Source organism: Ciona intestinalis, unplaced genomic scaffold, assembly GCF_000224145.3.
Source record: "Ciona intestinalis unplaced genomic scaffold, KH HT000110.2, whole genome shotgun sequence".
Lineage (NCBI taxonomy): Eukaryota > Metazoa > Chordata > Ascidiacea > Phlebobranchia > Cionidae > Ciona > Ciona intestinalis.
The window spans coordinates 4136-22706 of NW_004190432.2; the positions used below are offsets into that span (position 1 = coordinate 4136).

The window sequence follows — 18571 nt, forward strand, 5'->3', positions numbered from 1 at the left end:
TGGTGTAAAGTTTTCAAAAGAAGCAAATAGTAAGACGTTCATTTTAAATGCTCGCTAAACCATATTAAAACTCCTGACCATATTTAGTTGCGAGTTTGAATCATCAATACAGTAATAAATAGATTAAAATATTTTATACAGTTTGATTTTGTCTCATAAAATTGGTTTTAGTTACATTCATTCATTCATTCATTCATTCATTCATTCATTCATTCATTCATTCATTCATTCATTCATTCATCATCATCAAGTTTTGTTCCGTCTTACCCCACTTTGTAAATTTGTCGGTAGTTTAAATATACACCAATATAATAATACGATAATATATGTCGGTAGTTTATAATACACCAATATAATAATACGATAATATATGGAACATTTATTCGAAATTTAGACATAGGCACTTGGAGATAAATTATGAGAAGTATTAGCTTGTGCAAAAATAGTGTAGCAATACCCGTGTTCTAACAGAAATGTAAACTTTATTAATAGAGTTATTGTCAATAGCTGTGATAGTACCAATGCATGGTATCACGTATAAAACTCCCACATATTTTGAGTTTGGAAATATTGAGCAACAAGTGCTTAAGGGTCCAGTTTTACCCCACTCTACTATATACATTTATTCTAAAATTCCTGGATGTAAGAACATGGATTTACCGGCGCTGTGGCAAAGTGGATGGCGGGCCTGCCTGTAACCCATAGGTTATGGGTTCATGGCTCGTCCATGCTACTATTGTGGGCATATGTGTCTTTGGGCAAGACACCCAACAGCAATTGCTCTAACCCAGTGGTCACTAATGGGCTGTCCAAATTATCAGCCATACATAAAAAAATTAAAAATCCCTAGCAAAAATAATCACCCACAAAGTAACATACATGATAACTCGTAAGCTGGCATGAGGTGTATAAACACCCGTGTTATAATGACTTGTTTTCCGGGCACATGGGGATAAAGTAAATAACATTCATGCTTTATAGATATTGGATATATGTGTAGCGGTTGATTGCGCTCTAGCACAGATTTAATGATATAAAGATAGCTAAATTTAACACTAATGCATAAAGATTGAATATAAAGCAACGTTGTATAGCGAAAACAAAAGCATGACAGGAATGGAATGCAGTTTCGCTGCTTTCGTAACATCTACTTTCCCGTCATTCTAGTCGTGATAATAAAACAATTACCCAGTTGTGTGTATGCCAGGCGAGGAAATTGCCACATGCCAATGACGCGTTTTATTGTTTTGCTACACGTGTTTTTCGTTATATAAACCTTTCACTTTCCTGTACTGTGAGGCAGTACAGGGCTTGCAATACCCTGCTGTCTCACTTTGCCTTCTAAGCACGATGCCGCACTTTCACCGCGTAATAAACTGAGCTGTGCCGTACAGGCGTCATACATCGGTGTGCAATGCGTTGCGGAATAGCGTGTGCGTCGGGGCAGGATGGAACAGCGTCGTCGCGAGGCTGCGGGGCGTGAACCACAGCTTCAACATTAGCCGCCCCCCACATATGCGAGAATTGAAATGTACAGAAATGAATACTACAACGAATAAGAAATACTGTTTGATAAAATAGATCTATATATTATGCTCCACAACATGTATAAAACTATTATTACACAATGTACACTACACACACCTGGATGTTGAGTTTGGGTGATTTTATTATACAGTATACAGAGCCAATATATTAGCAACTATTGATACAATTCTAAAAGGTAGTCACTCTACCAGTCTACTAACTTAACCACACAAACTTAGCGAATTAAAAGTGTCATTATTTTAAAAACAATATTTATAAATATTTGCCAAAAATAATATTAATTATGAGTATTAATATTTCCCAATGAAATAATTTATAACCGTCATATAATTTGGTTGTAGAAATTTTGGAAAATATTTGCCTAAGAGTTCTGTCTTACCCCACACTGCTATATAATATAAACAAGAGTTTGTATATAAAGGATAAAACAATGTACACAAAAATTATAAATATTTAAAATTCTGATGTTTTTTTTTATTTTGCCATCAAGCATCCTCTTCCTTTAAACAAATTTTGTCCTTCCTCTTTGAAAGTTCTCCATTCATCATTGTTTGTGTTGTACAATGCAATATGTCCAGGTTTGGAACTGGTAATTATGATTAATAATAAAGCCTATTACTTCTTTTTTTCTACATTGTATAAGCCTGTGTGGCACCATGGCACAGTTGGTTAGGGTCTGCCTCTAACCCAGAGGTTGTGGGTTCAAGGCTGATCGCTGCTACCATTGTGGGCGAATGTGTCTTTAGGCAAGACACTTAGTGGTAATTGCTCCAACCCAGTGGTCACTAATGGGTTGTCCAAATTATGAGCCACACATGAAAAAATCACCCAAAAAAATAATCAGCCACAAAGCAACATACTTGGTAACTCATAAGCTGGCATGAGGTGTGTGAAACCGGTGTTTAACAACTGTGGTTTTCCGGCCACGCAAGAATAAAGCAAGTTACTTTAATTCATTCATATGTTATTGCACAGCTCCAATCACATCTCACCTTCCGTACATTGCAATATGGTCACCAATACAACAAGCAGAAACTTCACCAAGTTGAAAAGGAATGTTGTTTGTTAACATCGTCCAAACTCCATCAGCAATGTTCATAAATTCACCACTTGACAACAGGGTGTTGTTTGAACCAAATCCACCTGACAGTTTTATTATGAATCAATATAGATTCAACAGAGGATAAAACTAGTTTGTTTTTAAGACAGTTGGTAATATATCAAATTCAAAATGCTTCTTTAATACCAAACTGCAATATTTACAACAGTAGCTTTGACACAATATTGTATTTGTATCAATAATTTTCAGTTTTGAAACTTACAAAACCTGTTCCCTTTCTTTAAGATAGCTGATCAACAAAGTTTATGGTAATTTAAAGTTTTAAAATAGTAACATGAAAGTAATCTATAAAATTCAAAAAGTAAGTACTGGCATTGGTTGACTGTTATACCCTGACAATTTGAAGTCAAAGTGTTAGTTATTTCACTTATTTGCTAATTAGACCTGCTCAGATGATAACAATTTATATCATCATGTTCAGTTATTAATAATACATTGATTGCAACCAACAGTTTGATGTGTAACAGACACTTTAAAATTCAATGTATCAGAATATAAAATTTAATGTATCAAAATATGTTTAAAATTAAATGCATTAGAACATATAAAGCAAAGACATGTACAATCAAAACATATTAAAATAATGACCAAGTTACCAAATACAAATATTTTTCCATCAAAATGAACAGCAGCACAAGAAGCTCTTCCTTTTATCATATTCTTTCCATCTTCCCATGTGTTGTTTACTGTATCATACATTTCAACTTTTGCACAAACTAAAAAGGAAAATACTTCAATAACAACAAAAAAAATAATATTTTTTTGGAAGCAAACCTGTTGTAGCGCTTTTTGGATTACCATCCACTTGTTCATAACCTCCACAAATATAGGCTACATCTGGAGAAATAAATGCATAAACATTGTTGGGTTTAAAATTTTAAAGAAAGTAGAACTCTGACTCCTATTATCACTAAATCCATAATTAATATAAATGACAACTGACAGTCTTTTGCACCACACAGAACAATTAAAAATGAAAATTAAATTTCTTACAGCACCATAGCTAGGTGTTGTGCCACATATTAAACAAAAAACAAATAAATGTCACATATTAAACAAAGGATACTAGGTTTTATTCGGATACTTTTGTGAGTGTGTATTTTACTAAGCACTAATTTATAATTACTGAATGCCTATAGATTATCCAAATTGTCAGCCATCAAGAAAAAACAGTCACACACGATGTTACAAATGAGATAACTCAAACATGTGGTCTAAAAACGACACAAAGCAGGGGATTTGGGGTGATTGAACTGTAGTGATCGACGTGTGAAAGCGGGCGATAATAATGTTATCGTTGTAATTCCATGCTTACCGATGTTGTATGTTTACTGGTTTAATGATATTGTGTGAGTCCACGTACCGATGCCTGACAACGGAAACTGTCACAATTTCCTAGCCGTTTCCTAATTAAGATGCGTGGCTGCTGGCAGGATTTATCGTTGTAAATTGTGTGTGAACTATGCTCAATACCCAGACATTGTATCTGTAGTTGCGTTATGTGTGACTGGCGGTAAGCCTGGAGGCTGACGTGTTCCCTTCTTCTCACAACTCTCGTCTGTATAAAAGATGGATGCGCCATGTTTCGGCACGCATTGAGCCGTAAATTCTGCTATCGTTATCGTATCGTTACGTCACTGTCAAGTTGCTAATAAAGGAGTTATTAAGTGTTGATCTGGTTCCAATTGATCGGATTAAACGAGGTACAGCATCTAGTACGCGCGAAGAGGAGTACGATAGGACCAGACCCAACAATACTGAGACAATACTGAGAGACTTTGCCTTGCTGTATAATGTGTATAATGTTTTCTCGTGTATAACGCTTCTTCTCGCCTTGGGAGTTCTCGCCTTTGAGTTATCTCCTTTATAAGCCCTGCCCTGTACTGTACAGCTAGGCAGTGTGAGCCTGGACCAGCCAGTTGGAGGCCGGAGAGTATCGTGACGTCGTTGTTGTTTTGTCGTGGTAACCCGAACTGTTTTGTTGAATAAACTGAGTTTTGAACCTGGACATGTTATGGAGTCGGACTGTGGGCTAACGTCTTATCACTTGACGCCCACAGAACAACACTTGCCGACATTCCAGATACCACCATGTTTCACACTCTAGGACTTCACACATTTATAATATAATGGGGTTCTTACAGACGTTGATGAAGGAACTTTTTAAAAAACAGTTTAACTTATTTATTGCGTAGGGCAATGACAGTCGTTATAACACGGGTGTCATATTTCATACACCTTATTTAATATTTTTTTAGATGTTTTTGGGTTTTTATGTATGACTGACAATTTGGACAACCCATTAGTGACCACTAGGTTGGAGCAATTGTAGTTAAGTGTCTTGTCCAATGATACATACGCCACAATGGTAGCAGCGATAAGCCGTAAACCCATAACCTCTAGGTTAGAGGGAGGCATGCTAACCAATGTGTCACGGCACAAGAGATGTTACATCGATTATAATATTTGTTAATGAATTGCCAACTGCAAATAGCAATATGAATTGTTTACCATCAGTCTTAACAAACTGTACCAACCATACCCAACTTACTTCCAACTCCTACTGCAGTTGCTTCAGTTCGAAATGATTTGGCTGGTCCAACGTTTAACCAAGTATTGTTGTTGGGATTGTATTTGGAAATCTTGTTTGCAAAGAACATACAACCATCTTTTCTGTGTGACAACCCACCAAAGACAAATATTTCACCTGTATTCATAAACAACCTATAACAAATGCTGAATACAGGAACCACATTCACCTTGTATTGAAGCAACAGCTGCTTCAGAATGGTAGTTCTTCATCTGTGCAAGCTTTTCCCATTTAATTCCATTGAAGCATTTAGAAACATTGGGCAATATATAACCATCTACATGGTAGTAATCAAAGCAATACATTTTCTCCTCATGAACAATAAACATCACGCTCTGCTCAGGTTCACCAACAACCTAATAAGTTGAAATCTTATTTGAGAAACCAGCTACTCCCAATTGCACTTACCTGCAGTGATGACCATTTCCTTTCTCTCATATTATAACATGCTATATTTTGCTTCTTGTTTGGAACAAATATAAGTTCTGTTATGTTAACCATTTTGTGAAAAACGGCAGCATTGCGGCAACACTGTGCTTACCTTTGCATGGATAGTGACCTTTCCTTGGTTTCTGTTTCTCAAACAAATGTGGTTTGATATGAAAATAAAAAGCATCGTCAACCAAATCTCTGCAATCAAGAAATTCACGCACAAGTTCCTATTATATAAACGTAAAAACAGATTAACAACAACACTACTGTGAAATAAAACAAGTGAAACCTCTTTTCTAATTTTCTGATATAAATAATCAGCATCCATATATTGTAATCTTAGATGTTTGAACAAAGTTGGGAAATATTGTTTCCGTGTTTGTAGATCATGTTTCACCCAACCAACCAAACACTCATAAACAACTTCCTCGGATTTCATCTAGTGGGTAGAAGGTTTATAACTTATATTTCTAATCAGTAAGGTCCACACAAGACCAAACATTTACATAAAGTCGCTTGAAATTAAAAAATATACTTAAGAAATGTTGACTTCCACACAAAGTGTGAACACACTGGTGATTAACAGTTTTCATTGTTTGATTGGAAATAAAAACAAATTGACAAATATGATGATGTCGTTTATTGCTAATACTATGAACTCTTGTTACTTGATTTTAATTTAATCACATTGTCTCACCACCAATTCACCAGAAGAAACAAATTTCTCCATTTCGACTTCATCAATTTTAAAAAACTTTTGTTGAGTTGAAACTTGATCGAAATTATCACAAATGTATCGATCACATTCCAATACAAGATCATTGAGTGAATACAACTTACCAAGTTGACGGTAATGCAAACAATTCATTGGAGATATTTCATCCGAAAGATATTGGATAACTAATGCAAGTAGATCTGTAAGAACATTAGAACAATATCACAACTGGACAACTTTTATTCGGAAAAATATGTATGTTCACAAAACTTATGTGGTGTTTAACTGTTAACAACATTTTGTATTGTTTAAATTAGTGGAACTTTTAGAATTGGAATAAACCAAACATATTCATGTGAGCCTTGAATCTTCATAATGTCTAATTCTTCTGGTTTGGCTTTCTAGTCCAGCTATACCAAAGCATGGTATTAGGCTAACCCGAACTTTTAGGACTTCATTCTTCAGATCATCTGTTTCATACACCTTGTGCCTACTTACAAATTACCACGCATGTAACTTTGTAGGCGATTGATTTTTTAGTTTCGCTGACAATTTAGACAACCCATTAGTGACCACTGGGTTGGAGCAATGTTATACAACTGACTTGCCAAAATACAATTGTTAATTATCACCTTGTACTTGCATCAGTGAAGCTGCATACAAAACTTCATTAATACTTTCATCTGAAAAAAAGAATTTGTTCGTATAAATGAAAGTGATCACTTTCTCCATTGCCAACTTTGTTACTTCTTTTATTTCGATCACTTTTTCAAATTCCTCTTTCATCTGCAACAAACAAAACAATTTTAATCATGCTGTGCCAGTTCTATAGGAAAAGGTTACCATTAATTATGATTCTTCTTAATAAATGTGATTTGTTTGTTCTTGCATAACTGGTCAAGGACACTTTTTATAACACAGTGTTCTGTTTCATACACCTCATATGAGTTACCACGTATGTATCTTTGTAAGGAATTCCTTGTTTTATGTAAAATTGACAAACAACATGGTTAGCATTGGTGTCTTCCAAGCACTAGTTCTGGGTTTGACTCCCAGTCGACCAGATGTTGATAGAGTAAGTTACATTCATTCATTCACATTCAGCTCGGACAAACTATAAGAGAACACTGAGGCAATTACTGTTAAGAGTCTTGCGCAAGAACACATATACTCATAATAGTAGCAGCATTGTATCCTGAACTCATATCCTCTGGTCTATAGGATCTAACCACGATGCAACAAAACTAGACTTTTATCATTTAACTCTGACAAGTTATTGTCCAGAGTATTTGCAGATCACAAGATTGAAACAATACATTACCTGACTATTAAACATGGTGTCAAAGTATTTGCTACTCGCTGCTAAAATTGCTCGATGTGCTGGAAAATTGTGACCTTCTGCTACCAGTGTGACGTCACAATAACGTCCACTATCTTGTTGCCTGATAAAAAAACATCATTGGTAGGACCAATGTCATATCAGGAAATGGCGATTATGTCTGCCATTTTGGGTCTTACTGAGTATATTTATTTGGTGTATGTAGAGTGTAGACAATACAGAGCAAGAAAACAAAAAAAGTTGCTTTAACGTTTAAAATATAAAAAAACATGCAATATTCACTTTATATACAACGGTTGCACCAGATGTAATGGTTACGCAACACGGCTGTTTAATACTTCATTTTTATGCAATAAATAAAATTTAGGTAAACTATAACATATTTCTGCACTGAAAGCACAGTTAAGCGTTACAACAGCGAGTGACAGTGAGATCTAAAAATATTTTTAAACCAGAGTTTTTCAGGTCATCTACTATATTGATAGAGGCAATTCACAGGCAGAAAGATTTAAAATAGTAAACACAATCCGCTTTTCAAAACGTGTAGGTTTAAACCTTTTTCATCATTAAGCAACAACAAGGTGAATGAAACGGTGGTTAGGGGGTTAGTGGTTAGGGGTTAATGATTGGGGGTTAGTGGTTAAGGGTTAGTGATTAGGGGTTAGTGGCTAACTGGCTAGGGGTTAGTGGTTAGACGTTAGTGGTTAGACGTTAGTGGTTAGGCGTTAGTGGTTAGTGGTTAGTGGTTAGGGGTTAGGGGTTAGGGGTTAGGGGTTAGGGGTTAGGGGTTAGGGGTTAGGGGTTAGGGGTTAGTTAGGGGTTCGTGGTTAGCAAATAAGGTGGGGGGAAGATTCTTCACTAGCATCAATGAAACAAATACATATGACATTATAACTAGTTTAATTGTCCTATCTTACTTAGAAAGCATGTCCATGATGGCGTCAAAATGTCCATCAGAGCTCAGAAGTTTAGAGCACGCCATCTTGATCTATCTATAACTTAACAAGAGATATGAAGCGAAAAGGTAATTTAAGTTCTGTTGATTTTATGCTGCAACAAAATATCAAATATTAACAATCATCAATACACGACGAAACGCCCAGTTTCACGTCCAATTTTTGTATTCACGTGATCGTCATTAAAAACGTCATAAGCAGGAGGAATCTTTTGTCTTTGGGAATGCCCCATATATGCGCGAATTAATAAAGCAGAGACCATAGCACTAATGTATGGGCACATTTTTTGATTGTAAAAAGGCATTTACACTTGTTAACGTTATCGCCACGCGGTAGTTATGCAATAATATAAGTTCCTGTAAATCCTATAATGTTTGATTAAAAATTATATTTTAACTGCGGCAAGTGTATAGTAGAGTGGGATAAGACGGATCCTTGATCATATATATTGCCCAATATTTCATCAAAATATATAACGGTTTTGGACTGGTACCACAAACTAGTAATAGCTAACCGACGGATATATCTAGCGATTCGCACAACAGGTAAAACTTAGCCATTTTGAAAACAGGCAGGGTAAGACGGGAATGTCCATAGTGTTAATAATTTTGAATAATAAATAAATTTATTATTAGAAATGCACTTAAATAATGCAAAAAAGGATCGTACGTTTAACAATATTATTTAAAAAAAAATATTATTTAAAAATATTGTTTATTTATATTCTATTCTGTTCTATTGTATTCTATTCTGTATGGGTGAGGTCCTGGGATTCATGCCAGACTTGGCCCATTACCCCAACACCCTTGTACGTCCGGAAGTGACGTGCTCGCGGTAGTGAAGTTCTGTTATCATGTTCCGACTCCAGTGTTTCGACCAAGTCCCGTTTTCTGTCCCGATTCTTGACCCGTATATATAGGACTCCATCTGCAGACTATTTCTGCGAACTCGTTCTCCGTTCGGACTAAGTCCTGTTTTCTGTCCCGATTCTTGACCCGTAGGACTCCATCTGCGGACAATACTGCGAACTCGTTCTCCGTTCCGGCCAAGTCCCTTTTCTGTCCCGATTCTTGACCCGTATATATAGTGTTCCGACCAAGTCCCGTATTCTGTCCCGATTCTTGACCCGTATATATAGGACTCCATCTGCAGACTATTTCTGCAAACTCGTTCTCACACGATTCGCGTCGAATATCATTCGAGAACTTACAACGTCACAACCGGACGCACTTCAACAGAAGGTTTATCCTCGTCTGGGCAGCGAGTCACCACATATATGCAACTTTGTGGGTAATTGTTTTTTTCCCTGTATATGACTGTAATTTGGACAACCCATAAGTGACCGCTGGGTTGGACCAATGTCCGTTAAGTGTCTTGCCCAAGGACACATACGCCGATCAGTGTTAGTTCCGCCATCGAGCATCGAACCGGGGACACTTTGGTTCTCGATGCCGGCGCCTAAACCACTGAGCCACGGCGCCGGACGCATTTATTTATATATTAAAATTCTTTTCCTGCGCCACTAATATATTTTTCAACATGTTACCTACATATATTGCTGTACGAAAAGTTGGTATTGTCGAACAATAATGGAAATCGTTAGAACAGCGATTGCTTAATATTGTATCCTGCACATACGTAGTAATTTTTAGTTTAACGACTGTCGGCCACGCGAGAATAAAGTAAGTTACATTCATTATATTTTTATATAATATGGCTCACAGTTTAGACAAGCATTGGTTTGGAGCAGAGTGTTTACATACGGACTGTGGTTTGGAGCAATCGAAGTCGAGTGTCTTGCCCAACAACACATACGCCCAAAATGATAACGTCAATAAGCATTGGCCCCATAACCTGTAGACTAAACGCAGGCGCGCTAACCAACTTTGCCACTGTGCCGGATACCGACATGTATGGACAATCTAAAAAATGCCTTGCTATGGACCAAGGCTTAAATTTCTATGGCTTTGCTCTGAACTTAGCTTGGATGACCTTCCCACTAGCGCTGTCTAACGAAAATGTTTTGCCAAGTGGTTTATTGTCAGCCATGCCTTTAAAAAGTCAAAGAATATTCAGCCAAAAAGTTACGCATGTGGTAATTCAACGAGGTGGATTATACAGGACACCCGCGTTTTTATGACTGTCTTTGCTACGCGAGAATAAAAAACATTCATTTATTACTACGCTTTCCGAAATTACTTTGCTGTAATAAATTGTTCACGATTTTGTATTTGTTTATTCTTTTATACTTGTTATGTATAATCCAGAAATGTACCTAAAAATTGAATTTTCTTGTGGCGTATTTTTTTTAAATATTTAATACCTTGTGTATCATTGAAAATTGAAACTAACTGAATGTGATGGTTGTTGCCACGTAAACTTTAAATTTTTTTAAATTGATTATTGTGCTAAATGCAGCCCTATATTGAGCCGAATTGGTCACTAATTGTTTTTCTCACAAAACTAAAAAAATGCTGTTAGACCATAAAATGGACGACAAACTTAGCCTATATTTTAAACTGTGTAAGTCCCAATTAACAATTCTAACTCGCAAACTGCAGAATTCCGGCAGTTTGAATATGAATCAGTGAGCATTAAACATTAGTACCAGCATACTCTTACGTATTTATTTGGCCAATAAAACAGTGTATGTCTGATCAACACCTTTTTTTAATATTTAAGATCAATCGACGCGCGTTGTTGGGCTGTGAGAATACTGTCTAATACCTTTTTTTGTTTATCATAAAAAAGCCAATTAATATATAATTTTGCCCTAGTCTAATAAATGTATATGTTATCATGCAGCAAGGTTCGCGGGTAGGTTAGCGTAAATACGTGCAGGCGTATATCTAACCACGCAAGCTTCCGTTCTTTTCTAGTGTAATATGCGAGCAACGTAGCGCCTTTTGTTTTTTTGTATTTATGACGTATTCGTTAACAGAGCAGCGTTACCATACCTATACCTTCTGTTACATTTCCAATATTTTGTAATTGTTGAGTGAGGTACAATGGACATACTGATAATAACAAAGGTGTTGGTTTTATTTACTATTTATTGCGCTGACTTTGGAGGTAAGGGTATTAAGCATATAGGAAACATATATCTAGTATTCCTTATAATTAGGCATATATAGGAAACGTATTGAAGTGCAAACAAAATAAAGCTAATATGATTTTTCAAAACTCTTGCCTTATAAGTATTATTGTAATGCACCTGTTGAATCTAAGCCACTGTCCCTATAAAACAGATTACTGTGACCTATAATTGCTGGTGGCATTTCCTTTTGTGGGTAACATTTGTAAACATTGAATTTGTCTTTAAAATTGGCTTCCCTTATTTTACGTCGGCTGTCTCAGCGAACACTATTCTTCAAATGAGAGTTGCTATTGTTTCTAATCGCTTTATATTGTTTGTTGAGTGTAACGTTCGCGTCATTTATTTAATACGCCCGGTATAGGCCTATACATGATTTTACCTGGAGTGTCGTACTGTTGTTTAACTTTTCCTTTCCGTATTTTCGATTTTCAATATATTACTATGGGGAAATATGTTACATTGTTAGCACCCATCTCCCATATTCCCCATTGTGTTTCCAACAATTAACATCGCTCTTTCAGAGTCGCAGGGGTATACGGTTGCATAATTCTGTAAATATTCTATGTTTACTACAAAGTGGTACGAGAAAAAAGAATAAAAATATAATTTTAACGCCATCTTACTACACTACCGCTACCTTAAAATATAAAACAAAAGTTTTATTTTGTGGTCTAGTGCATTCGGTTGGAAGAGGAAGTACTGACATCTGGTGTGAGTCCAGCAAGGAAAGAAAGAACGTCAGTGTTACCTACAGAATGTGTTTAAATGATGTTCCAGTTTTCGTGAAAGTCACAATAGTAAAGCCGAGCGACTTGTCTCTTCCACACCAATTCAACACCAGAGTCAAACGAATAGAAAGTTACGGGTTCTTAGCTGAAATATCACGCACGGATATTAACTCTGGATGGAACAGCATGTCGCTCACAGTCGAATGGATTATATACATGAAAACAGGTTAGTTTTCTTATAGCGCAGACCATTTAGCAAAATGGGCCGCAACCGACCTCAGTGATTTAGGCGCTTGCATTAAACGATGCGGGGTTCGGTTGTCGACGTAAAACCGATACTGTTTGGCGTATGTGTACTTGAGAAACGGACATTGCTCCAACCCAGTGGTCATTAATGGGTTGTCCAAATTGTATAAGTAAAAACCACCAACAAAGTTAAATATGTGGTAACTCGAAAGCACGCGAGGATGAATAGGTATAGTAGGGTGGGGGAGACGGGGCACCTTCAGCACCTAAAACCCAAGTATCTTGATCGCGTTTTAAACAATTAACAACGGCCCATAGGAGTCGTGAAGATATACGGTTTTATAAATCTTTGAATGTTCTTTGTTTACTAGTGAATAGTTCACCATAAGTCTACATTCTTACGATTTCGTCTTCCGTGTTTTCATATCTTCTTTTAAGAAATATTATAACGTTGTTGTTGCAGACTTTTCCAGCTGCCAGAAAATTTACGATAATGGCTACAGGAGAAATGGCTTGTACAATATTTATCCAGATAAAATGACCAAGTTGGAAGCTTATTGTGACTTGGAAAATCACGGCGGAGGGTGGACGGTGTGAATTTAGTTTTGGAAATTCCGGCTTTTATGACAATAAATCTATAAATTTAGGTGATTCAGCGCAATATTGATAAAGGAACACATTTTGATCGAAATTGGACAGATTATGTAACTGGGTTTGGAAACAAAACTGCTGGGAGCTTTTGGATTGGTAAATGAATGAGTAAATAACGCATATGGCTGGCAATTTGGAAAACCCATTTATTACAACTGGGTTAGAGACAAGGCCATTAATCGTTTTGCCGAAGGCCACATACGCCCACAATTAGAGCCGCGACGAGCCTTGAACCCGTAAACTGGGTTAGAACCACTGGCGCTAACCATTGTGTTATGACGCCGGAGTATAGTCAACCAAAATTTACAAAAACACACGAATATATGTATGATTAACTTATCGTTTTACATATATAGTATCGTGGGGTAAGTGGGACATCTTTAGCACAGCACACAAGAACCGAATACCCCGATCGTGTTATGAACAACACACCATGGTCTATAAGGATAATGAGGATACGGTTTTATTTCTTGAATGTTCTTTGTTTAATACCAAATGGTGGTAAAAATAGAATGAAATGGTACCCGTTTCCCCCAACCGTAGTGTATTAAAATTTCATTTTTTTAAATAGGGTTGGAAAATATACGAGAATTGACAAGAAATGGAGACAACGAACTGCGCATAGACATTACAACTTGCAACAACACGAATATCACAGCTGAATATTCGTAAGAACAAAGCCTGGTTCATAGTGCTTTTTAGCTATCTATTTTTAATGCGATGTTTTAGGTTTGTTTTCAATTTTCCATCGAATTGGTTTACTAATGATTTACGCACATTAGAATATGACGTAATTTCCTTTCTATTCTGTAGTAAATTCATGGTTGGTCCGGAGAGTGACAGGTACAGATTAACGATCACTGGTTTTCAGCATAAAAAAGGTACTTATAACTCTATTAATGAATAAACCATAATCTCTCCCTGCGTGACGGGCAACGACAGGCGTTATAACACCGGTGCTTTGCATCGCAAAGACAGCTGTTATAATACCGGCGTTTTGTTTTACACGCCTCACGCTAATGAAAATTATAGGGTCTTTACTTACTCATGTATTTCTAGATCTTTTGTAATGTATCGCAGAAAATGCAAACCCCCAATAATGAATCACTGTTGAAACAAATGGCTTGCCCGAAGACATACATTTCTAAAATGGTGGCGTCATTATTTTAAAGCAATGTGATATAACTGTGTTGCTTTCTGAGCAGGTAAACAGTGTGATCAGGGTGCACGTTGGCCTTGTGGAAATAAAAATATTACCAAATTTGAATGTGAAAATACTGCTCAAGGTTTGTTTGAAAAATTATGAAATTCATTTGTACATGTGCGGTGTATATAAATGACAAAATACAGCATTCGAATTGTCCACTGAAAAATAAGCTCATCGTACTCTACTATATGTGATATATTAATATATAGATTAATTCAAAAATTAATCACTTTTTATGATCACCTAAAAACCTTTTTACAGATTGCTGTTATTTTGAAAATGCGACTGGAGCTGACCGTTGCAGACATACAGCGGGTAAATCGGCACATACATAATTTTGTTAAGGGACATACAAAAATACAAACGAAAGATCAACTACCCACAAGCAAATTTTGATTTTTTATTGATATACCCTTGAAAGCCACATTAACAAGTGTAAAATTAAACTATGTCACAGGTTTATTAAATCCAATATAGGTGGGTAATAGGACACACTGTAATATAATATAACGTTAAGTTTTTGCCCACCCACGCGAGGATAATTAGGAAAGCTATAGCAATATACAAAAATATTAAACATTTCTTATATTTGGCAGACGCAATGGCATGGACCAACGGTTTTCAATTTTCCACAAGAGATAGAAACAACAACAACTGTGCAAATACACGAAGTGGGGGTTGGTGGTATACACAATGTACTTTCGCCAGCCTAAACGGAAAGAACGAACCATGTAGGAGAGGAACAGCCAACGCTTACTGGAGGAATTGGATACCCACTGGCCGTCATGAAGGTTTAAGGTTTACCCAGATGAAAATACGACCACTTCGCAATTCTTGAAACGTTTAGAAAAGGCGAATGCGTGTTTTTGTAAAAATGATTTGTGTCTTTTTGTACAAAACAACTGAATAAGTGATTAACTACAAAAAAAACTGCAAAAGTCATTGAACTTAAACGTACAGTGAGAAACATTTTTAAAAAATAATGAAAAGTAATGTCTTCGTGGTATTATATTGAAAAAAAACACAATGAATCTTGTATTCCAACAACGACGATTGGAATGCAAACGCCGTTCAATTTTTCTCGTTTAAACATTTTTTTTTGTTCATAGAAAGAGTTTCGTTGATAATTTTCCCATTCAAAATTCAAAATTACAACGAATAGTTATTTAGCGATTCGCACACAAGGTATAATCTTGGCGTTTCCGAAGCTCGAGTTAACGTAAGAACGTTTAAAATCCATTCTGCCATACGAGCATTAGAGGTTTAGAAATTTATTAAAGTGTAACGATCGAGTGTGTTTCGAGCACAGATATATATTATAGTTTATCCAAATTATTTTAATGCATAAAGATTAATATTAAACAGCCGCGTTGATTAACTATTACATCTGGCGTAACATGTGTTTATGTTTGAGCGAGACATCCTGCGTGTTCCTATTACCATAAGAAAATGATAGACATCAGTCTGCCATTCTTTGGTGTCAATTATCTCTTCTGTGTTTCGTGTTCGCGCACATGTTTCATGCTAATAAAAGCCCTCCTATTTTCTGTTTTGGGTGGGCAGTAGGAGCTTTCTTACAGTTTTGCTGTCCTTCCGTTTGTCCCTATAGCCTGATACCATAGTATACTGAAGTGACTTCAGTATACTATGCTGATACCGCCTGTTTGTTCGTCTAATAAACTGAGTTGCCGACCTAGCGTTTTGGAGTCGTTACGTTGAGATGGACGCGACCGTAGAACTATGTTATTGCACCCCCAACAAAAGCATATAACTTCTGATAAAACTAAAACACGAAAGGCAATTAGTAATTATGTATTTCACAGCGCATGACCCTACATGGAGCACACATTATACATAAATCGTGCCAACATCATTTCTTTAACACGTATATTTTTGCTGGTTTATTTGAACACCTTTTCATTCTATTTAGTAGTAAACAAAGAACATTCAAAGAAATGTGAAACCGTGCCCTCACGACTCCCATAGACTTTTGTTATTTGTTTAAAACACTATCAAGATATTTGGATAATAGGCTATGTGCTAAAGGTGTCCCGTGTTTCCCCACCCTACTATATATTATCCGACCACACATAAAACAGTAGAGGACTATAAACACTTTCTTTTTATTTAACTATTGTTCCTCTAATTTTAAAGGTTTCTTCTCCGTTATATGTTATACACTTCTATATAACTATCATTAGCACAAAACGTCTAAATAATTATGATCAGTACAAAATATTGCATTGATTGTGATCAGTAGAGTTTAGAGTTTGATTAACAATCATGTTAGTGAAATACATACTCAAATAAGTTATGTAACAGCTTACTAAAGCTATATTTGATTGAACGTGGTTGGGCGACCTAAAAGATAGTAAGCACAAACACAATTGGTTTACTTATATATTCATTCTGCAAACCCCCAAATAAACTTAAATTTCATTCATTAAAATAATCGAGCAGAGCATCTCTCAGTTTGAAGTAATCATCTTTACAGTTGTAGACATTTGCTGCTACTCTTAAAGCAACCTCTCCATCAATAGTTGTAAATCCAACTGTTATTCCATTGTATTTTTCTATGAAATGAACCGTCAACTCATAACTTCCAATCTTCCTGTTATTTCAACATATACAAGTTAGGTTATAACACATTACATTTTCGGCGCATTGGCACAGTTGGTTAGCGCACGTGTCTTTAACCCAGAGGTAATGGATTCAAGGCTCATCGCTGCTACCATTGTGTGTCTTTGGGAAAGACACTTGAAAGTAATTGCTCCAACCTAGTGGACACTACTGGGTTGTCTAAGTTGCCAGCCATAATAAAAAAAAATCAAAAAAGATTTGAACTATATTTTAGTGTTTGTTTAGTCGCATAAACACCATAAATAACCTGAGTCACAATTTTTTTGTTTGCTGAAATAAATCATGCCAGAGTAATGTTGCATAAATGCATTCGATTACCAAACTATTTTAGGTTTACTTGGCAACTTAAAACATACCTAAATGTACGAAAATTACAATGGATAAAATGTAAAACCTGTAGTTTGTGAAAATAATTTTCTTACTTTTTTGACGATTTTGGCAAATATATCATAGCCATATTGGGCGGTTTCATTGACTGTGGTATATCAAAGGGTCTTGTTCCCAATGCTTCACATAACATTGATTGAGCCCATGTCACCAACTTGTTGTTGTACCCAGTGATAGTCTCCTTAAAATTCAAGCAACATGAGATATAGGCATCTTGTATATAGTAGGGTGGGGGAGATGGGACACCTTTTTATTCTATTTTCTCATCCTATTTGGTAGAAAACAAAGAACATTCAACGAATGATAAAACCATATCCTCACAACTCCCATATACCGGTGTTAAATGTTTAAAACACGATCAGAATATTTGGATATAATGTACTAAAGGTATCCTTCCTGTACCCAGACTACTATATAATAAATTGCGGGAACACCTTTGGCACAGAATATCTAAATATCCTGAAAGTATTTTAAACAATTAACAACGGTCTACGGGAGTCGTGAGAATACAGCTTTATAATTCTTTAAATGTGTTTTGTTTACTACCAAATGAGATAAGTAAAGCGAATCAACAGGTGTCCCATGTCCCTACCTTACTTTATACTAAATTAGTATAAAAGACCAACCAATCCACCAATATTTTCATAAAACTTTGATGCAGTAGATAAAGTGAGCTGTGACGAAGTGTCTCGTGTTCCCCAGTAACAATATTGATGATGCATCGTATCTTTGCAGTAATCTGTGACCACAGGTAGGATTTTGTTTCTGTGTTTGGGAGAAATCCATAACAGAGCACATCCACGGCTTGTGTAATACCATTTGTGAAGGTCGCCTGTATTACAACTGAGTAAATTGGTTGAATACCATTTTTGTTACATTGCACATGCTTTCATATAAATGGATGATACTTGCTTT

At 36.0% G+C, this 18571-nt stretch overlaps 3 protein-coding genes across 6 annotated transcripts in view; 1 reads left to right on the plus strand and 2 right to left on the minus strand.

Annotated features, from left to right (window-relative positions):
- Positions 1-1655: 1655 nt before the first annotated feature.
- Positions 1656-8852, minus strand: LOC100183553 (kelch-like protein 12). Of its 3 annotated transcripts, none has more exons than XM_026838751.1 (13): positions 8662-8852; positions 7727-7847; positions 7038-7191; positions 6388-6605; positions 5980-6129; positions 5800-5917; positions 5667-5743; positions 5428-5614; positions 5220-5375; positions 3443-3505; positions 3265-3384; positions 2590-2691; positions 1656-2134 (listed from the first exon to the last, which is right to left on the minus strand). In XM_026838751.1, exons 1-13 carry the CDS (start codon positions 8724-8726, stop codon positions 2034-2036), a joined length of 1632 nt encoding a protein of 543 aa, XP_026694552.1. In that variant the 5' UTR covers positions 8727-8852; the 3' UTR covers positions 1656-2033. The 3 variants fall into 3 exon arrangements, with proteins under 3 accessions (XP_026694552.1, XP_002123086.3, XP_026694553.1); XM_002123050.5 differs by having other exon boundaries at positions 2541-2691; XM_026838752.1 differs by lacking the exon at positions 5980-6129 and having other exon boundaries at positions 2541-2691.
- A 2757-nt stretch (positions 8853-11609) lies between these two features.
- On the plus strand, positions 11610-15507 carry LOC101242630 (fibrinogen-like protein 1). The gene is made up of 9 exons (XM_009863255.3): positions 11610-11772; positions 12473-12751; positions 13235-13362; positions 13419-13518; positions 13994-14090; positions 14236-14303; positions 14628-14708; positions 14891-14944; positions 15226-15507. Exons 1-9 carry the CDS (start codon positions 11709-11711, stop codon positions 15465-15467), a joined length of 1113 nt encoding a protein of 370 aa, XP_009861557.2. The 5' UTR covers positions 11610-11708; the 3' UTR covers positions 15468-15507.
- A 1008-nt stretch (positions 15508-16515) lies between these two features.
- LOC100182498 (hercynylcysteine sulfoxide lyase-like) overlaps positions 16516-18571 on the minus strand; it is a 6221-nt gene continuing 4165 nt past the window's right edge. Inside the window, exons 6-8 of one of the 2 annotated variants that reach the window (XM_026838753.1) lie at positions 18283-18488; positions 17692-17837; positions 16516-17240 (exon numbers count right to left, since the gene is read on the minus strand). In XM_026838753.1, the coding sequence (XP_026694554.1) occupies positions 17066-17240; positions 17692-17837; positions 18283-18488 (527 nt within the window). In that variant the 3' untranslated portion in view covers positions 16516-17065. The remainder of the gene's footprint in view (positions 17241-17691; positions 17838-18282; positions 18489-18571) is intronic. The other variant, XM_002126693.4, reaches the window with a different exon arrangement.